We start from the raw sequence: 22,644 nt of genomic DNA, 5'->3' as shown, positions 1-22,644 counted from the left end.
GAAAGGCTACCCACTCCAGTATTCTGGCCTGGAGAATTCCAGGGAGTCGCAAAGAGTGGGACAAGACTGAGTGACTTTCACTTTCACAGTCAGTGTGATTAACCTATGGCTGGACATCTCCTAAGCCATATTCTCTTTCTTAACTGTATTTTTTTTTTTTTTCCAAAAAGTCCTGATGGGTCCTGATGCATCTTTCATCATCACGGCTGCCAGTAAGTGCAATATTAAGTTGAAAATTATTGAAAGAAAACTGAGATTCACTTTACATGAATGTGAGATCCATAAGCACAGCGACTTTTACCTGTTTGCTCACTGCACTACTTCTAGCATTTACATCTGTGCTGCCCAATACTATCGTCACTAGCACCATTCAACTATTTAAATACACATCTAAATTAAAATGAAAAATTCAGTCCTTTAGCGGTACTAGCCACTTTTCAAGTGCTAATAGCCACATGTGTTTAGTGGCTACTGAACAGCTCAGAGAACAATCAGAAAGTTCCACTGTACAGTGCAGGGAAACTCACTAAAATTGTCGAATGAACATTTTACAAGAACGACATTTAAATTTTATATTATCTTACTACCTGAAATGACTGGCCTTTCAATAAACATCCCTTAACTAGTCTTTCTTCAAAGATTTACTAAAGTAGTTGTATCTCTGCAAGACAGAAAATGGGACGTATGCGGAAGAATGGCTATTTCATATTCCTAAATCATTCGGCTTCCTTTCCAACAAATCATTCGGCTACCTCCCAACAAAAACAAACTCCAACTTATTATTTTTTCCCCTATTATCTGCTCCACAGTTCCAAGGACCTGTCTTCCCTGGGACCTATCCAGACTGAGATTTTCCATTCTACTTCCATCTCTCCCGTTTTAGCAGCTCTGGCTTTTGACTAGTCTTTCTCCTGTATCCGGACAGGACCTGGAGAGGGCTCTCCGCTCGCTGGAGAGCAAATTGAGATTCCCCCCCCCCCGCCCCCTCCAGTTCGGCTCCCACCCGCGCTCCCTACATTCCGCAGCTGGGAAATGTGTGCCTCTGAGCCCTTCCAGGGAGCGAGGCCGAGGGTCCGGGCGTGACTGGGCCAGGCCCGCCTAGGCCCTCAGCACAAAAATCCACACAAAACGTCCCACTTCCCCAGGGCTGGATGTGGTCGTGAGTCCCTGAAGTCGCCAAGCTCACCTCGTAGAGCGCCTGGACCATCTCCACCAGTACCCACTGCTCCGCGACGGTCGCCATAGTTAGCGGCCGGGGTTCCCTTCCGGAAGGCAGACCGCAGGCCCTTCAGATACTCAGCGGCGCGGCCGAGTGACGTCTAGGTGCCCGGGAGGCGGGGCTGCCGGGAGTGGGCACCGCCTTCTGGCGCCTGCGTTTTGGATGGCTGGCGGCTGCGTCCTCTCAGGGAGAGTAAGCGTGGTGACTCTAGGATCTCGCTAGGGTGTGGGGAGTGGTGAGAATACGCAGGCTGGTCCCCGCAGCACGTGTTCACAGCTAGGCCATTAACTGCTGGACCCCGTGCTGGGCTTTTGGGATAGAAGGGTTGTAATAAACCTACCTCTTGGCAGGTAGTTGGGTTCAGGGAGTTATTAATGCAGTCACAAACATATTCTTTACTTTTAAATTATGTAAGTAATGCAAGAATGCATTATAATTTTTTTAAAAAGACAATTCTTATTATACCACTGACCGTGTAAGGCTATGTATGTAATAAGCCGTATAGCAGTTAGCTGTGGAACCTTCAAGAGCATAGGTATCCAAACCTGATGTGCGCATATTTCGGTTGGATTTCTTAAATATAACTGGGAGCATAGGGATAATACTGTTGCACAATTGTCTTCTATTCTTTTTTCTTTTTTGGGCTATAAATTTTATATTTATAATCAATGAAGAAGCCTATTTATTATAATTTGTTCTGTGTATTTCTCATCACATTTTATTTAAACATTTTTCTTTTGGGGTTCTTCCCTGGTGGCTCACTTTCTCCAACCCCCGCCCCCCGACTTTTTCACCTATTACAAACAATGCTCAGTAACCATGGATGTGTGTATGTCTTTCTGTGCATGTTGGGATATTTCCAACAAGTTTCCTCAAACTCAGATTTTACTCAGTGTGCATGTTAATGTCAGTAAACACTGCCATACTGCTCTCCAGAAGGGCACAATCAATTTTAAATATTTGAAAGTGTTGTTCTGTTGTTATGTTAGTCTCTAAGTCCTGTCTTTTGAGACTCCATGGTGTGTAGCCCGCCACACTCCTCTGTCCCTGGGATTTCCCAGTCAAGAATAGTGAAGTGGGTTGCCATTTCCTTCTGCAGAGGATCTTTGTGACCCCAGGGACTGGATGTCACCTGAAGTTTTCAAAGGTGATCTAAATATAATCTGGGGGAACAAATGATTTAGATGAAAGTGAGATATGCAGAGTATATCACGAGAAACGCTGGGCTGGAAGAAGCACAAGCTGGAATCAAGATTGCCGGGAGAAATATCAATCACCCCAGATATGCAGATGACACCACCCTTATGGCAGAAAGTAAAGAGGAACTAAAAAGCCTCTTGATGAAAGTGAAAGTGGAGAGTGAAAAAGTTGGCTTAAAGCTCAACATTCAGAAAACGAAGATCATGGCATCTGGTCCCATCACTTCATGGGAAATAGATGGGGAAACAGCAGAAACAGTGTTAGACTTTATTTTGTGGAGCTCCAAAATCACTGCAGATGGTGATTGCAGCCATGAAATTAAAAGACGCTTACTCCTTGGAAGAAAAGTGATGACCAACCTAGATAGTATATTCAAAAGCAGAGACACTACTTTGCCAACAAAGGTCCGTCTAGTCAAGGTTATGGTTTTTCCAGTAGTCATGTATGGATGTGAGAGTTGGACTGTGAAGAGCTGAGCGTCAAAGCATTGATGATTTTGAACTGTAGTGTTGGAGAAGACCCTTGAGAGTCCCTTGACCTGCAAGGAGATCCAACCAGTCCATTCTGAAGGAGATCAGTCCTGGGTGTTCTTTGGAAGGAATGATGCTGAAGATGAAACTCCAATACTTTGGCCACCTCCTGCAAGGAGCTGACTCATTGGAAAAGACTCTGATGCTGGGAGGGACTGGGGCCAGGAGAAGAAGGGGACGACAGAAGATGAGATGGCTGGATGGCATCACTGACTCGATGGACTTGAGTCTGAGTGAACTCCGGGAGTTGGTGATGGACAGGGAGGCCTGGTGTGCTGCAATTCATGGGGTCGCAAAGAGTCAGACATGACTGAGTGACTGAACTGAACTGAACTGAAGTGAGATAAAACATTAAAATATCTTCCAAAATCATTTGGTAACTTAAAACTGTACAACTTTTCTGTAAATAAAATTAAATGATGAAAAGTCATTAAAAGTCTAGATCATTTCCAAATATGATAAAATACTGAAATATTAATTGCTAAAGTCTCTTACTTATTTTTGTCTTTTTATTATAGCAAAACTAAATATGTTTCAGAGAAGGCAATGGCAACCCACTCCAGTACTCTTGCCTGGAAAATCCCATGGACGAAAGAGCCTGATAGGCTGCAGTCCATGGGGTCGCTAAGAGTTGGGCACGACTGAGCAACTTCACTTTCACTTTTCACTTTCATGCATTGGAAAAGGAAATGGCAACCCACTCCAGTGTTCTTGGCTGGAGAATCCCAGGGACAGGGGAGCCTGATGGGCTGCCGTCTATGGGGTCGCACAGAGTCGGACACGACAGAAGCGACTTAGCAGCAGCAGCAGCAAATATGTTTAGATTTATTAGAAACGTGTCATGTACCACATTTAAAAAAAACATTATTATGTTATAAGGAAATGTATGTTTCTGGAAATTATGAAATGTATTCACATGGTTATACCAAAAAATATTGGTATAACAAGCAGTTCACAATTGCTTACTGCTGTTTCCTTAGAAATTAAAGTTTCTAAGGGTTCAGTTCAGTTCAGTCGCTCAATTGTGTCCGGCTCTTTGTGATCCCGTGAATCATAGCACGCCAGGCCTCCCTGTCCATCACTAACTCCTGGAGTAAACTCAGACTTACCTCCATCGGGTCAGTGATGCCATCCAGCCATCTCATCCTCTGTCGTCCCCTTCTCCTCCTGCCCCCAATCCCTCCCAGCATCAGAATCTTTTCCAATGAGTCAGCTCTTTGCAGGAGGTGGCCAAAGTACTGGAGTTTCAGCTTTAGCATCATTCCTTCCAAAGAAATCCCAGGACTGATCTCCTTCAGAATGAACTGGTTGGATCTCCTTGCAGTCCAAGGGACTCTCAAGAGTCTTCTCCAACACCCCAGTTCAAAAGCATCAAATCTTCAGCGCTCAGCTTTCTTCACAGTCCAACTCTCACATCCATACATGACTACTGGAAAAACCATAGCCTTGACTAGACAGACCTTTGTTGGCAAAGTAATGTCTTTGCTTTTCAATATGCTATCTAGGTTGGTCATAACTTTTCTTCCAAGGAGTAAGCGTCTTTTAATTTCATGACTGCAATCACCATCTGCAGTGATTTTGGAGCCCCCCAAAATAAAGTCTGACACTATTTCCACTGTTTTCCCATCTATTTCCCATGAAGTGATGGGACTAGATGCCATGATCTTCATTTTCTGAATGTTGAGTTTTAAGCCAACTTTTTCACTGTCCTCTTTCACTTTCATCAAGAGGCTCTTTAGTTCCTCTTTACTTTCTGCCATAAGGGTGGTGTCATCTGGATATCTGAGGTTATTGATATTTCTCCCGGCAATCTAGATTCCAGCTTATGCTTCTTCCAGCCCAGCGTTTCTCATGATGTACTCTGCATAGAAGTTAAATAAGCAGGGTGACAATATACAGCCCTGACATACTCCTTTTCCTATTTGGAACCAGTCTGTTGTTCCATGTCCAGTTCTAACTGTGGCTTCCTGACCTGCATACAGATTTCTCAAGAGGCAGGTCAGGTGGTCTAGTATTCCCCTCCCTTTCAGAGTTTTCAACAGTTTATTGTGATCCACACAGTCAAAGGCTTTGGCATAGTCAATAAAGCAGAAGTAGATGTTTTTCTGGAACTCTCTTGCTTTTTCCATGATCCAGCGGATGTTGGCAATGTGATCTCTGGTTCCTCTGCCTTTTCTAAAACCAGCTTGAACATCAGGGAGTTCACGGTTCACGTATTGCTGAAGCCTGGCTTGGAGAATTTTGAGCATTACTTTACTAGCGTGTGAGATGAGTGCAATTGTGCGGTAGTTTGAGCATTCTTTGGCATTGCCTTTCTTTAGGAATTCTAATTAATATGCCATTAAAATTAATAAGGAAAACATCTTGCTATGTATGGAAAAAATGTACAAGGAGTAGAAATACATTTTGCTAAGAGGAACACAAGTAATTTTGTCCTCAAAAGAAGTTTAAAAAAAAAAAGAGGAAGAGGAAGTACAGCACAAAATTTGAATATATAAAAGAAAGAAGTTATATAGAGGCTTATGGAAAAGAAACCCTGAGAAAAGTTTTGTATGTGCTTAGGACTGGCTAAGGTTAAAATAAATTTAATTGAATGAATGAATTTTATTAAAACTAAACTGTTGCCGCGAATTCCCTGGCAGTTCGTGGGTTAAGACTCTGTGTTTCCACTGCAGAGGGTGTGTGGGTTTGAAACCTGGTCAGGAACTAAGACCCCACTGGCCACTCAGTGTGGCAAAAACCACCAAGTTGCTGCAAAGCTAGAATTTTGTTTTCTTTGTCTGCTAAGAGGACAAAGTATTTTTTGCAATATCGATCTGTTTGATAGCAAACTGTAGAATTTATTTACCTCGTAAGTAGTTTTGAAATTTTCTGTATTTGCTTTTGAAATATTTTATTGCCACTTTGGTTAAGTGAATAAATATTTATACTGATGTATGATCCTATTTGAATGAGTGTTTTAAAACCTTTTGATATGTTTGACACATTTCCCAAAATCCAATTCTGGATAAAGTCTTTTTGCCCTCAAGCTAATTTTGAGATTTTTCAGAAGGCTCCTGGAAAAATCTCAAAAGTGTGATATTAAACTTATTAGGTTGCAGAGTTCGAAAGAACAGCAATGAGAGATAAGAAAGGCTTCCTATGTGATCAATGCAAAGAAATAGAGAAAAACAATAGAATGGGAAAGACAAGAGATCTCTTCAAGAAAATCAGAGATACCAAGGGAACATTTCATGCAAAGATGGGCACAATAAAGGACAGAAACGGTAAGGACCTAACAGAAGCAGAAGAGATTAAGAAGAGATGACAAGAATACACAGAAGAACAATGCAAAAGAGGTCTTAATGACCCAGATAACCATGATGGTATGATCACTCACCTAGAACCAGACATTTAACTTCTGTGCAGAGTATATCATGCAAAATGCTGGGCTGGACGAAGCACAAGGTGAAATCAAGATTGCCAGGAGAAATATCAGTAACCTCAGATATGCAGATGACACCACCCTTATGGCAGAAAGTGAAGAGGAACTAAAAAGCCTCTTGATGAAAGTGAAAGTGGAGAGTGAAAAAGTTGGCTTAAAGCTCAACATTCAAAAAATGAAGATCATGGCATCTGGTCCCATCACTTCATGGCAAATAGATGGGGACACAATGGAAACAGTGAGAGACTTTATTTTTGGGGGCTCCAGAATCACTGCAGATGGTGATTGCAGCCATGAAATTAAAAGATGTTTGCTCTTCGGAAGAAAAGTTATGACCATCCTAGACAGCATATTAAAAAGCAGAGACATTACCAACAAAGGTCCATCTAGTCAAGGCTATGGTTTTTCCAGTAGTCATATATGGATGTAAGAGTTGGATCATAAAGAAGGCTGAGCGTGGAAGAACTGATGCTTTTGAACTGGGGTGTTGGAGAAGACTCTTGAGAGTCCCTTGGACGGCAAGGAGATCCAACCAGTCAATCCTAAAGGAAATCAGTCCTGAATATTCATTGGAAGGACTGATGCTGACTTTGAAGAGCCAACTCATTGGAAAAGACCCTGATGCTGGGAAAGATTGAAGGCAGGAGGAGAAGGGGACAAAAGAGGGCAAGGTGGTTGGATGGCCTCATGAACTCAATGGGCATGAGTTCAAGCAAGCTCTGGGAGACAGTGAAGGACAGGGAAGCCTGGTGTGTGTGCTGCAGTACATGGAGTTGCAAAGTCGGATACAACTGAGCAACTGAACGACAGTAACAGCAGGTTTATTTGGTATGTTTAATTACATTGGAAACACTGTCAAATGAGTAATGATAAGCTTTAGGTTGTATTATATGAAGGTTACTAATATAGATGTTGTAGAAATTATATAAAATTCTTAAAACTCACATATGTCCTGGTATAATATTATCAATCACAATTCTAGTAATTATTTTAAAAGGCAAAAGTTTTATTTTGAAGAAAAACATGAGTAAGAATCTAGTTATGATTTTAAAATATTGCATGTTTCATAAATAACCAAATTTCCTTGTCACTTGAATTATAAGATATTTAACCATGCCATTTTAAGTATTTTGTCATTTATAGACAGTTACTGTTTTTCTCTGATGCTTTCACAAAAATGCTTCATCTTCAAGAAGATTTACAGAAAGGATTTTTCTGAGAAATGCAGATTTCCCAATAACTTTCAAGTCATACACTTAATTGGATAAGGAATTAACAAATAAAAATCCCCTACAGTAGGACTCCCCTGGTGGCTCAGGTGGTAACGAATCTACCTGCAATGCAGGAGACCCAGGTTCGATCTGTGTGTGGAGAGGATATCCTGGAGTGGAAATGGCTACTCACTCCAGTATTCTTGCCTGAAAAATTCCATAGACAGAGGAGCCCAGTGGGCTATTGTCCATGGAGTGGCAAAGAGCTGGACATGGTTGAGCACCACACAAGTAAGTATCCTGTTTGCAGAGTTCCCAGCAACCTTCACAGCTGACTGAAGCAGGCACAAGAATCTTAGGATATTTGGGGGACCTCAAGAAAAGAAGAATTCACCCAAATATGTAGGTATTACAGGCAAACCTGATGGCAAGTCTTTGATGTGGTTTCATGACTTTGTGGCCTCCATAGGCAAATAAAAATTTAACTTGGAATTCCATGTAAAAAGTTCCAGCAAAGCAAATTTTTAAAAGCCTTTATGGTCAATCATCATTTTGGGGGGACATATTTAAGTAATCAGGCCAGGTTTAATGAAACTAAGCTTGTTTTACAAACTAGTCTTTATTCAGCTATCTTTGTTAGAAATGAAGGTGATATTAGAGAAAAATGTTTTTCAGTAGAACTTTAATACACAGTTATAGATATTAGATTCTAGTTCTGTTAGTTATCTTCAAGGTTTTGCTTTTCCACTTGTTAGCTGAACTGGATCCTCAATTCTAGTTTCCTCAAAAGTTTTCCTATAACGTTCAAACTAATGTTTTCACTATTTCTCCCACTTTTGACTTGGAATCACTGAGAATTAAAACTTCCCTTTTCCTGAATGTCTGTAAACTGAAAATGAATAACTCGATATAAATTTAAGAGAGATGACCACAATCTTTGCGCGTATTGCTATGTAAGCCAACAGAAAAGTTACCTAAACACCCAAAGACATCCTCAGAGACATTCCAAACTGCAAAAGATGCTTCAGACCTGACACTGAGAAATCTGGACTGGCAGCACTCAGGACTCAAGACAGTGGGTTCACAACGTGCTCCAATCATTAAGCATTGTTTTTCTTTCATCTCCATAGAAATGCCTGTTATTAAATACCTGACTGCCCATACCCTATAGACCTAACTTTGAGAGCCCACCTGCATCTCCGCTTCCTGAAATAAGTAACTAAACTGATCTGTTATCAGGACTAACAGACTGGTTCAAAGAGATATAAAACAATCTATCGATTTAACTTCTGGACTATGAAACTTAAGAGAAGTTTCAAAAATGGGACTGCAAAGGAGCAAAATTTGCCCCCTCCAAAATGTTTCTTTGGCATGCAGATGATTTTGAGCTGAAAAAAGTCAAAGCCCAAAAGACTCAGAAAGAACCTTTGACCTTCCTCCTAACTGCTCAAAGAATGTAGATAAAAGAGCAGTTACCATAGATAACTATGGTATGAACTGGGCATGTAGCAGGAACCTAGCAAAGTGCTTGTTAGAATTCCTCTCTGGCCCCCTCTGCATAACCCACCAGACATTTATTTATCAAACATTTGCTTTTCCATATCCATGTAAATTGCTTTCCTCCTCTTTGAAGTCCCGAACCACTACCCACAACATCCTATTTTGTCTCTAACCAAAGATGATATGTAAGGTGAGGGTTTCTGCCATTTTGCTGAGTTACCCAGTTTTCCTGGGTCTCTACAAAGTACACACTGTTATTAAATTTTTCCCTGATTTTCTCCTGTTAATCTGTTTCATGTCAATTTAATTCTCAGACTAGCCAGAAGAATCTACAGGATTGAAAGAAAAATTTCTTCCTGGACAGAGTGAACCTGCAAAACCCTAAGCACCCCAACCTTGGACCCTAACAAAAGCAGAGCCCCAGAGTCTCTCCAAGTTCTCTTTCTCTCTTCCCCTCTCCCACCCCATGACTTCACAGTGTGGCCCTGAAGCATGCTGCAGATGCTCCAAAACCTGTGAGTAATGATCTTGTTCTTTGAAGCTCTCTGATGGTTTCTGCTGAAGTGCATACTGCAGTGATAATAAGATTCACAAGGGCCAGACCAGGGACATTGGCTCAGGTCAAGAAAATGCCTGTGGAGGCTGACACAGTAATACAGGCCCTGGGCAAATGTCTCAGGCATTGCTAACCAACAGTATCACTATCAGCAGGCTGAGACTAACACAACATACACATACAAGTATTATTTTTAGTAATGTTAAACATGTTTTGTTTATTTTGCTGGGTACCAGGTGGTTTATTTCAGGCTGAAGCATCATGTCTTTCTTCAGTTCTAGAACAATTTTTTTTTACTATTTCTATTTCATGTATGTGATTTTTAAAAAATTTATTTATGGGAGAAATTATTTGCAAACTACATAACTGGTAAGAAATTAACATTCATAATAAAGAACCCCTACAACTGAACAACAACAAAAAAATAAGCTACCAAGTCAAAAAATAGACAAGATATTTGAGCTGACATTTCACCAAAGAAGATATACAAATAGTCACTTAGCACATAAAAGAATTCTTAATGGTGTTGAATTACACACTTAAAAGTGGTTAAAATTGTAAAATTTGTTATGTGTGCATGTTGTACCACAATGAAGAACTGCTTTTTCTTTATATGTATATATTTATATTTTATATAAATTAACTTTTTCTTCAAATTTCCAATTTTTGTCCTTTTAAGTTTCATTTTGGTAAACTTCCTGGCATCAACTTTCTAATCCACCTAATTTATTTTTAGTTGTTCTTATTCAGCCCAACTGATCATTGATTTAAAATCTAATTTCAGTGATCATTTTTAATTTCTAGAAATGCTAATTGTTTAAAATTCTAGATGTGGAATTCATTCATTCATCAACATCTATTTGTTGAGCACTTACTTCCTAAGGCACTGGAGCATAGAAATGCACAAAATACTCACATCCTTGCCCTCCTGGAGCTTACACTCTAACTAATAGATAAACAGATAACATGGCTTAGTGTTATGAACTGCTATGAAGAAAAGGAAAGTATGTACAGAGAGAAAGAATTACAGAGAGTGCACAGGGAAGGCTCTCTGAAGAGATTTTGTTTGGACAGAACTCTTAATAAAGAAACGAAATGTATGAATCTTTGGTGAAAGAGTGATCTAGGTAGAGGAAAGACCAAGTGATGAGAAGATGTTTTGGGAATTCAAACAACACCAAAGATGTGAGGTAATTGGATGGTAAGGGTCAGTTCAGTTAGTTCAGTTGCTCTGTCATGGCTGACTCTTTGCAACCCCATGGACTGCAGTACACCAGGCTTCCCTGTTCATCACCAACTCTCAGAGCCTACTCAAACTCATGTCCATTGCATTGGTGATGCCATCCAACCATCTCATCCTCTGTGGTCCTCTTCTCCTCCTACCTTCAATCTTTCCCAGCATCAGGGTCTTTTCCAATGAGTCACTTCTTCGCACCAGGTGGCCAAAGTATTGGAGTTTCAGCTTCAGCATCAGTCCTTCCAATGAATATTTAGGACTGATTTCCTTTAGGATGGGCTGGTTTGATCTCCTTGCAGTCCAAGGGACAGTCAAGAGTCTTATCCAACACCACAATTCAAAAGCATCAGTTCTTCAACTCTCAGCTTTCTCTATAGTCTAACGGTCACATCCATACATGACCACCATGGCAGAAAGCAAAGGAGAACTAAAGAGCTTGATGAAAGTGAAAGAGGAGAGTGAAAAGTTGTCTTAAAACTCAACATTCAGAAAGGTAAGGGAAGTTCCTGCAGAACTCCTGACTTAGATGCAGTTGGTAAAGTTGGATGAGGTGAGAAGCCATCATTCCAGAGACATCATCTGAAGGTAGAGCTGATAGGATTTGCTTCTGGGGGTTGGGAGAGAAAGGAGGGTCAGGATGCTCCAAGGTCTTTATCCTGAATCAATGAGTAAATGGCAGTACCATTTCCTGAGATGGTAAAGATAAGGTGAGCAAGTTGGAAAGCACATGTTAGACATATATGTGGAGATGTCCCAAAGACGTGTGGATGTTTGGATCTGAATTTCAGAGGCGAGATCAGGAATAGAAATGAAAACAAGTGTAGATACAGGAGAAAAGAGGTATAAAGTCTATGCCTTAAAGTACTCCTTTCTGGGTATATTAACTGCATTTACTTTAAAATTGTCTTCTGTTTTCTCCATTAATCATATTTCCTCAGATATTACTTCTATTTGATCATATTAGGTATTAGTACATTTGAAAAATATTTCTAAAGTTAAAACTTTTTTCTAAAATTTTAATTTTTTCCTACCATGGACTGCTGCCACTCAGAGATTGAATAAAATGAACATGAATATAGTGAGAGACTTTATTGTAGCCTCTGAAAAGACTTTTTAATTAAAGCCCAGTAAAATCCCATTTACTTTATGTCTCAGGATTTCCCTAACTTTTCAATATGAATGGCCATCCAAGATTCACCACAAAATTGAAAAAACCTTTAACATGAAAGGAAAACACTAAAACAAGGGATAAAAAGGACTTGACCCAAGTGACTTTTTAGCTATGACAAATGTACCATACAAGCGTAAGCTGTTTAATAATAGGGGAACTGGTTGTGAGTTATGTAGGACTTTTACCACCTTCACATTTTTTTTTCTGTAAATCTAAAACTATTGTAAAATTACAAAGCTTATTTAATAAAAAGAACTTGGGGAAACACAGTTAATGTGAAATGAAGAAGGAAAAAATATATTTTCAGGGAAAAAAAGAAGACTGTAATGCAACCACAAGGCAAGAGCCACATGTCATAAAAATGAACATCTAGCAGGGGAGAAGGCAATGGCGCCCCACTCCAGTGCTCTTGCCTGGAAAATCCCACGGGCAGGGGAGCCTGGTAGGCTGCAGTCCATGGGGTCGCTAAGAGTCGGGCACGACTGAACGACTTCACTTCCGCTTTTCACTTTCATGCATTGGAGAAGGAAATGGCAACCCACTCCAGTGTTCTTGCCTGGAGAATCCCAGGGACGGGGGAGCCTGGTGGGCTGCCATCTACGGGGTCGCACAGAGTCAGACACAACTGAAGCGACTTAGCAGCAGCAGCAGCTAATAAGGAAGACCTCTTCAGAATTAAAGCGAGGAAGCAGAAATGAAAGAATATACTAAAAGTCTTGAAAGATAAAGTTGAAGCAGTGTTCCAGAAAGCAAAACAAAAGCGCAGAGATTAAAAAAATTAGGGACAAAAGACATAGAGATGAGAGAATAAGTTTAGGAACTGAAAGATTAAAAAACTTGAGTTCCAGAAAGGTAGTGCATGAGAAAAGGTGGAGAGGAAGCAAGCTAAGACATAATATAAGAAAATTCCCCAAAGGACATGAGTTTCCAGATTGAAAAACTCCCTCAAGTGTCCGACCCACTGAATATTAGAAGTCCTACAACTACTTATAATTTAGTAGAAGGTTAGGAAAAATGAGTATATAGAAAGCTCCTAAATCTTCTAAAAGAGGAGATAAAACAGTCACACAAAAAGGATCAAGCGTAAAATGGCATCAGGCTTCTCATTAGTATTATTAGAAACTAGACAGTGGAAGGCTTCACACTTAAAAGGAAATGATTTCCAACAAAGGATTCTATCATTAACTGTCCATAATTAATAGAAGTAGAATGAAGATACACAGTGTGTATAAATTAGGATCACCTAGGTGATGCTGCAGTAACAACCATCCCCCAAATCTTTGTGGCTTCTTATAACCAGTTTATTTCTTATGTATGCTACATGGAACAGCAGACTGGTTCCAAATCAGGAAAGTACATTAAGGCCGTATATAGTCACCTGCTTATTTAACTTATATGCAGAGTACATCATGAGAAATCCTGGGCTGGATGAAGCACAAGCTGGAATCAAGATTGCTGGGAGAAATATCAATAACCTCAGATATGCAGATGACACCACCCTTATGGCAGAAAGCAAAGAAGAACTAAAGAGCCTCTTGATGAAAGTGAAAGAGGAGAGTGAAAAAGTTGGCTTAAAGCTCAACATTCCGAAAATGAAGATCATGGTCCCATCACTTCATGGCAAATAGATGGGGACACAATGAGAACAGTGAGAGACTTTATTTTTCTGGGCTCCAAAATCACTGCAGATGGTGATTGCAGCCATGAAATTAAAAGAAGCTTGCTCCTTGGAAGAAAAGCTATGACCAACATAGACAGCATATTAAAAAGCAGAGACATTACTTTACCAACAAACGTCCATCTAGTCAAAGCTATGGTTTTTTCAGTAGTCATGTATGGATGTGAGAGTTAGACTATAGAGAAAGCTAAGCACTGAAGAACTGATGCTTTTAAACTGTGATGTTGAAGAAGATTCTTGAGAGTCCCTTGGACTGCAAGGAGATCCAATCAGTCAACGCTAAAGGAAATCAGTCCTGAATACTCATTGGAAGGACTGATGCTGAAGCTGAAACACCAATACTTTGGCCACCTGATGCGAAGAAATGACTCATTGGAAAAGACCCTGATGCTGGGAAAGATTGAAGGCAGGAGGAGAAGGGGACGACAGAGGATTGAGATGGTTGGATGGCATCACCAACTCAGTGGCCATGAGTTTGAGTAAACTCTGGGAGTTAGTGATGGACAGGGAGGCCTGCAGTGCTGTAGTCCATGGGGTTGCAAAGAGTCAGACACAACTGAGTGACTGAACTGAACCAAACTGAACTGATGCTACATCCCTTCATAAATTTGAGGTTAGAGGAGATTCTGCACTGTCTCTCTTCAAGTTCCAGGCCAACACAGTAGCCACCATCCAGGCTACCACCTAAAATTGTGTCACTGCCAGGATCACCCTAGCAATTAGTGCTCTGGCATTAGATGACATGCCCTCTTTATTCATATGGCAAGGTGTGTTACTAGTCCATGTTTGGAAAACAGAGCCAGAAATATTGGTGAGTAGCACCAATGCCTGGCAAACAAGTTCTTAATAACTGATATACTTTGGTACTCTTTCTCAGGAAATTGCTGAGTGATATGCCACACCCAAATGAGTAAGCAGAACAAGAAAGCAGATGGCATGGCACCTCAGGGAGAAAAAAAGGGAAGAAAGTTTCAAGATGACAGCTGTGGGCAGGGCTAAGTGTGACTAAGCCAGATTGGATTAAAATGATGAAGGGCAGAAGGAATGGACCAAAGTAGGTCCAACATCAAAGAAAGAAAAAAAAAAAAAAAAACAGAAGAAAAATGTTGTAGAGATGAATCACTGTTTGGCTTGACAGTGAACAATGTCTAAAGTCATTTTGTAATAGAAACACTATGAATGAACTTCAGTGAAAAATGGAAAGATTGGAGTTGGTGAAATGTGTATGAGAGAATGTAAGACACCTTACCTGGAGGTAAGGTAACTCTTAACAAACAACAGCAAAATGAAAACATCATAGCAGAATAGCATGAATAAATAGCAGAATAGTATGCTGTTTAAAAACAGAAAGCAATTTTTAGAAGATTAGAGATCTCTTCAAGAAAATTAGCGATACCAAGGGAACATTTCATGCAAAGAAGGGCTCTATAAAGGACAGAAATGGGCTGGACCTAACAGAAGCAGAAGATATGAAGAAGAAGTGGCAAGAATACATGGAAGAACTGTACAAAAAAGATCTTCATGACCCAGATAATCATGATGATGTGATCACTAATCTAGAGCCAGACATCTTGGAATGTGAAGTCAAGTGGGCCTTAGAAAGCATCACTACGAACAAAGCTAGTGGAGGTGACGGAATTCCAGTTGAGCTGTTTCAAATCCAGAAAGATGATGCTGTGAAAGTCCTGCACTCAATATGCCAGCAAATTTGGAAAACTCAGCAGTGGCCACAGGACTGGAAAATGTCAGTTTTCATTCCAATCCAAAAGAAAAGCAATGCCAAAGAATGCTCGAACTACTGCACAACTGCACTCATCTCACATGCTAGTAAAGTAATGCTCAAAATTCTCCAAGCCAGGCTTCAGCAATACATGAACCGTGAACTTCCAGATGTTCAAGCTGGTTTTAGAAAAGGCAGAGGAACCAGAGGTCAAATAGCCAACATCCGCTGGATCATGGAAAAAGCAAGAGAGTTCCAGAAAAACATCTACTTCCGCTTTATTGACTATGTCAAAGCCTTTGACTGTGTGGATCACAATAAACTGTGGAAAATTCTTCAAGAGATGGGAATACTAGACCACCTGACCTGCCTCTTGAGAAATCTGTATGCAGGTCAGGAAGCAACAGTTAGAACTGGACATGGAAAAACAGACTGGTTCCAAATAGGAAAAGGAGTATGTCAGGGCTGTATATTGTCACCCTGCTTATTTAACTTATATGTAGAGTACACCATGAGAAACGCTGTACTGGAAGAAACACAATCTGGAATCTAGATTGCCGGGAGAAATATCAGTAACCTCAGATATGCAGATGACACCACCCTTATGGCAGAAAGTGAAGAGGAACTAAAGAGCCTCTTGATGAAAGTGAAAGAGGAGAGTGAAAAAGTTGGCTTAAAGCTCAACATTCAGAAAATGAAGATCATGGCATCTGGTCCCATCACTTCATGGGAAATAGATGGGGAAACAGTGGAAATAGCATCAGACTTTATTTTGGGGGGCTCCAAAATCACTGTAGATGATGACTGCAGCCATGAAATGAAAAGACGCTTACTCCTTGGAAGAAAAGTGATGACCAACCTAGATAGCATATTCCAAAGCAGAGACTACTTTGCTGACTAAGGTCTGTCTAGTCAAGGCTATGGTTTTTCCTGTGGTCATGTATGGATGTGAGAGTTGGACTGTGAAGAAGGCTGAGCGCCGAAGAATTGGTGCTTTTGAACTGTGGTGTTGGAGAGGACTCTTGACAGTCCCTTTGACTGCAAGGAGATCCAACCAGTCCATTCTAAAGGAGATCAACCCTGGGATTTCTTTGAAAGGAATGATGCTAAAGCTGAAGCTCCAGTACTTTGGCCACCTCCTGCGAAGAGGTGACTCATTGGAAAAGATTCTGATGCTGGGAGGGATTGGGGGCAGGAGGAGAAGGGGACGACAGAGGATGAGATGGCTGGATGGCATCACGGACTCAATGAACGTGAGTCTGAGTGAACTCCGGGAGATGGTGATGGACAGGGAGGCCTGGCGTGCTGCAATTCATGGCGTCGCAGAGTCGGACCCGACTGAGTGACTGAACTGAACTGAACTGTCTTTTGGAAATGGGAATCTGGGGTGAGGAAGGGTATACCAGGACAGATTTTTTTTTTTTAATAAATCTTCTTTTATCTGAATTCTCAAGATATAATGTACATGCTGCTGCTGCTGCTGCTAAGTCGCTTCAGTCGTGTCTGACTCTGTGCAACCCCTTAGACGACAGCCCACCAGGCTCCCCCGTCCCTGGGATTCTCCAGGCAAAAACACTGGAGTGGGTTGCCATTTCCTTCTCCAATGCATGAAAATGAAAAGTGAAAGTGCAGTCGTTCAGTCATGCCCGACTCTTAATGACCCCATGGACTGCAGCCTACCAGGCTCCTCTGTCCATGGGATTTTCCAGGCAATAGAACTGGAAATGGTTTGCCATTGCCTTCTCCAATACTGTACATTAGCATGTATATATATATATAGAAGATTATCTGGAGAGGGAATGGCAACCCACTCCAGTATTCTTACCTTGCAAATCCCATGGACAGAGGAGCCTGTGGGCTATACTCCATTGGGTTGGAAAGAGTCGAACACAATCAAACAACTAAGCACACACATACACACACATATATATGTATATGTACTAAATTGGAAAAAGCAAAATTTAAAAAGTTGTACCCTTAACTGTCCTTTATAATATTTTACCTAACATATTTAGCATTATGTGTCAGTTGCTGTTTTTGGTAATTTCTGTGAATTGCACAGTGGAATATCTTATTTTGGGATGTAGGAAGATTGCTGTTTGTATCTAAAACCAAATAGATTTGTTGGCATAATGAAATTAACTCTGAAAATTCCTTAAATCTCATCATTAAAATAATTTGTGAGAAATTTAAAAAGTGAGGTTCAGGTCATCCCTGAATAGCTCTAGTCCTATAACTCAACAAAACCATTGAGGACTTTGATTTTCCTGAGACCTGTGTTCCAGTATCCAGAGCAGAAATTCTTTGTAAGACCAGTATCAAGGTAATTTTAAGACCAGTATTCCTCACTCGTTATAAGACAGCAGCTGATGGTAATCAGTTCTGCATGATTCCATGTTCATATCCAGGCATGGAATGACTCATTTCCCAAGGTTTTTTTCTTAAGAGCAAGGAAACAAGTTTTTGATTCCATGATGCTAAAGCCATATGTAGAGGTCATGGATGCTAAAGGCTCCATGATGGTAAAGCCACATGTCGAGGTGATGAATAAGCATGATGGTTGACAGCCCCAGTTGAGCTCTCAGGCAACAGCACATCAGTGAGTCACTTGGGGGCATTTGGCCCAGCTGAGCCTTCACATGACTGCAAGTCCCAGCTTCTAAATTTCTGCAACCTCCTCTAAGACCGCAAGTGATAACTGGCCAGCTGGGCACAGTCAACCTACAGAACTGTGAGGTAATAATACATTGGTGCTTTTTGCCATTAAGTTCTGAGGTGATTCATGACTTAACAACTGATCGCTGAAACAAATGCCTTCCTAAACATCAGTTTGGGTTGCATTTGGCTGTAAGTAAGAGGACTGACCAACAATGACTTAAACAATGGCCTTAAATGATCCTGCATATCATAAAGCCTAGGGGAGGCAGTTCCAGGATTTGCTCAGAGGCTCAGCAAAGTCAAGGACCCAGATGCTACTTTTCCATTTGGCCATCTTCAGCCTGGTGGCTTTGTGTTGTTAAGATTATCATGGGTTCCAGATGACCAGTGCCACCCTGTCACATAGAGTCAGGACAAGAGGGGCAAGGTGAAAAGGACGTCTTCTCTTGACCTCTGAAGTTTTGCTTGAAAATCTGATTTTTCCCAGTGACCTTCCAGCATTCTTCCATTTTTTTCTTTATTGATTAGAACTGGTCACTTGCCAGCTCCTCATTGGTCACTGGGAAAGGAGGCATAGAATAGCAAACCAATTATGACAGATATTTTGAGCCTTGGAGCTGGGTCTGCCTTCACTGAGATCAAGGGGTCTCTCCCTACTGCCTCAATAAAATAGGGTTCTGTTTTTAGGAAATAAGGTGTAGAATCGGATATGCCATGGTACCTGCCGCATCAGTACATAAAACTCAGTCCTCAACCATCCTTTGTTCTGTGCCCAATTCCCCACTAACCTTTTCCTTCTTCTTGTCCATGTATCTTGGCAGGATGTACCCAGAATGCTGTCTTCTCCCAGCCTTGATCTGAGACATATATCCTTCAGATCTCAACTCAAACACTACTTTCTCAGGGAGTTCCCCCTTCCCCGAGTTATATGGTCTCTACTTCTTCTTCTTTTTTTTCTTTTTCTTTTTAGAACTCTGCACTTCTTCATTCCTTGTAATAAAACCTAAATATGTAGTTGTGTATGTTTGAATTAATGCCTGCCTTCTTCGTTGACTAAAGAGCTGTGAAAATATTTTGTCCCTGTTTTCCCAAGAATCTAGTGGATATTCGACACAGAATTAAGAAATATGTGAAAGACTGTGTTTTACTCCCTCACCTTTACCCATACATCCCTACATTGTTATTGTATAAACACTGTGTCATTTTAAAAATTACTCTGGATCCTAAATCCTATAAAGCTTCAACAAGGTGATCTTAGATTGTCCCAACAGTAAGTTCCATTTTGCTTAAACAAGAGTTTATTTTATGCTTGGTGAAATTATTGTTTCAGTTCAGGATACTATAAATAAACAATTCATAATGTCATAGAATCCTATTTATCTTTCAAGTCTTGGATAACTATTACACATTTTTCTAAAAGTCCAGATTAACATAATTAGGAGAGCCCTCTTAAAGAAGGATAAATTAATTTTTTAGAAACTAATGTATTTATCACATACTCAACCTACGTGTCCTGAGGTGACCTTGTAACTTGAGTTTCTTAGGGAACAGAATCTTAGAGGAAGACTTAAAAGGTAGATGATTTGGTAGTGGACAGTCTTCTATGCCAATAAGTCTACAGAGATAGATGTAAAAAAACAGTATTTCCATACTTTAATTTAAAGGAGAAACCCTATTTTAAGTTACTGTCTGTGCTTATGAATTTCCCTCCTATACATACCAGCTCTTTAACCTTGGGTTGCTTAACCTCTCCGTGCCCTAGTTTCCCCAGTTGTGAAATGGGATGAGACTGTTGTGAGGATTAGGTGAGTCAGCATATGTAAAGTGCTTTGAACGGCTGGCCTGTGGTAACTGCTGTGCAACTGGGTTATTATTTCAGTGTCTAGCATAGTGGCAGAATCTCACTGCGGAGCCACCAAAAGCATACGTTTTCAAAGTTTGAACCCAAGCTCTACCACTTTACCGCTCTAGGACCCTTGGTAAATCACTTATTCCCTTTAAACCTCTGTATTCTCATCTGTGTAATAGGAACAATATCCACCTTATGAAATACAGGTTAAGTTAAATTAAATCAAGTTGTGGCTGCAAGTACCTGATAGACAATACTGCTCTATTTGATGTCTCAGCCACCCAGAAGCCATCATACCTGCATAACAGGCCAGAGTGCCTGGGACTGCAGGGCACAAAGGGAATTAAGAAACCATTAAGCTCAAGTTTGATCATTTTTCAGAGGGAACAAATCCAGGCCGGAAGGAGAAGGGATAAAGTGACTTGTTAAAAGTTATCTAGGTAGTTAGAAACAGAGACCTGTTGTAAAAGAAAAACAATTGTGCACCTCTCTGTTTTATGATGACATACTTTGTTTTATTATATTTACATTGGGTTAATTTTTAATCACCTTCTTTTCTAGGAGTTGCAGCTCCTGTAGTCCAGCTGTTACCCATTAAGGTAAGAGAAGCAGGGATAAGCTAGTTGCATGAACTGGGACCCCTTAACCCTTCACTGTCTTTTAGGGGACCTGTTACAGACAGGTCCTCTGAATAGGAGGAGTCGATGGATTAAAGCTAGTCTGGGGAACCCTGGGGCAGAGGCTGTCCTGGTTCAGAGGCCAGTGTAAGGGCCCAGGGTCAAGAGTCAAATTCTATCTCTGTTCCCTATAATGAGCAAAACAGAAACATTTTTTCAAATGACTGTGTTAGTTTTTAATGAGAATCAGCCTTCTCTTGGGCTTCCCAGGTGGCCCCAGTGGTAAAGAGTCTGCTTGCTAAAGCAGGAGATGTAAGAGGTGCCAGTTTGATTCCTGGGTCAGGAAGATCCCCTAGAGAAGGGAATGGCAATCCACTCCAGTATTCTTGCCTGGAAAATTCCATGGACAGAGGACCCTGGTGGGCTACAGCCCATTGGGTCACAAAGAGTCGGACACAACTGAGCACCCCTGTACACACACACACACATGTACGGTCTTATCTTAACAGGTGATCTTTAACACTACAACTGTGTACCTATAGAGAATATCTTTATAAAGAGCTCAAAGGTCATATCAGATAAATATCTGGAAGGCAGGAAGTGATCCCATTGGCCTAATTTCTTGAAGGTTCATTGAGCCAAATGGGGAGCCCCGAGTGGCCCCTCAGTGACTCCTGAGTGAGCTTGCTGTGTCTGAACTAGAGGCAGCTCCAGCACCCACTTCAGGGCAGTGTTTGGAGCTGCCAGGAGTGAACACTGGGCCCAGACATGCATCTGGGCCATCAGGGGAGACTCATCCCAGCAGCAGTTGTGGGATTTTCATCTCTCAGACAGATAATTGCTCAGTGTATTTGCCCCTGTATCAGGCACCAAGGCTGACCAGTGCCAACCTAGAATTAGCCCAGATCTATGCTGGCTTCTACTGATGAACTTTTGTCCACTTCCTGTGAAGAATAGAATTTTAACCACTTAAAAGTGGTTTGGGGGAGAAGGGATACATGTATATGTATGGCTGAATCCCTTCACTGTTCACCTGAAACTACCACAACATTGTTAATAGGCTATGTGCTATGCTATGCCTGGTCACTCAGTCGTGTCTTTGCAACCCCATGGGCTGTAGCCTGCCAGGCTCCTCTATGGGGATTCTCCAGGCCAGAATACTGGAGTGGGTTGTCATGCCCTCCTCCGGGGAATCTTCCCAACCCAAGGATCAAACCCAAGTCTCCTGCATTGCAGGCAGATTCTTTACCATCTGAGCCACCAGGGAAGCCAAAGGATACTTGAGTGGGTAGCCTATCCCTTCTCCAGGGGATCTTTGTGACCCAGGAATCAAACTGGGGTCTCCTGCATCGCAGGAGAATCCTTTACCAGCTGAGCTACCAGAGAAGCCCCATTAATAGGCTGTATCCCAATACAAGAGTTTGGGGAAATAAGGAAAAAAGAAAAGAAAGTGTTTATTCTTTCACAGGAAACAAAATTTAACCAAAATCCTATTTCCAGAAAAAACAAAATAGAACATCAGTTTAGTCGCTCAGTCGTGTTTGACTCTTTGCAACCAAATGAACCAGAGCACACCAGGCCTCCCTGTCCATCACCAACTCCCAGAGTCTACTCAAACTCATGTCCATCAAGTCAGTGATGCCATCCAGCCATCTCATCCTCTGTCGACCCCTTCTCCTCCTGCCCCCAATCCCTCCCAGCATCACAGTCTTTTCCAATGAGTCAACTCTTCGCATGAGGTGGCCAAAGTATTGAAGTTTCAGCTTTAGCATCAGTAATTTCAAAGAACATCCAGGACTGATCTCCCTTAGAATGGATTGGTTGGATCTCCATGCAGTCCAAGGGACTCTCAAGAGTCTTCTCCAACACCACAGTTCAAAAGCATCAAATCTTCAGCGCTCAGCTTTCTTTACAGTCCAACTCTCACATCCATACATGACCACTGGAAAAACCACAGCCTTGACTAGACAGACCTTTGTTAGCAAAGTAATGTCTCTGCTTTTCAATATGCTATCTAGGTTGGTCATAATTTTCCTTCCAAGGAGTAAGCATCTTTTAATTTCATGGCTGCAAT

The 22,644-nt window shown here is 41.1% G+C and overlaps 1 protein-coding gene across 1 annotated transcript in view; it reads right to left on the bottom strand.

Moving 5' to 3' along the window:
• The window catches only part of SPTLC1 (serine palmitoyltransferase long chain base subunit 1), a 65,478-nt gene extending 64,174 nt beyond the window's left edge, over nucleotides 1–1,304 (bottom strand). The window contains exon 1 of the mRNA XM_068974048.1: nucleotides 1,187–1,304. Within this exon, the coding sequence (XP_068830149.1) occupies nucleotides 1,187–1,243 (57 nt within the window). The 5' untranslated portion in view covers nucleotides 1,244–1,304. The remainder of the gene's footprint in view (nucleotides 1–1,186) is intronic.
• Between the last annotated feature and the right edge of the window lie 21,340 nt (nucleotides 1,305–22,644).

Source organism: Capricornis sumatraensis, chromosome 6 (genome assembly GCF_032405125.1).
Source record: "Capricornis sumatraensis isolate serow.1 chromosome 6, serow.2, whole genome shotgun sequence".
Classification (NCBI taxonomy): Eukaryota; Metazoa; Chordata; class Mammalia; order Artiodactyla; family Bovidae; genus Capricornis; species Capricornis sumatraensis.
This window is presented reverse-complemented; position numbering and strand designations above follow the sequence as displayed.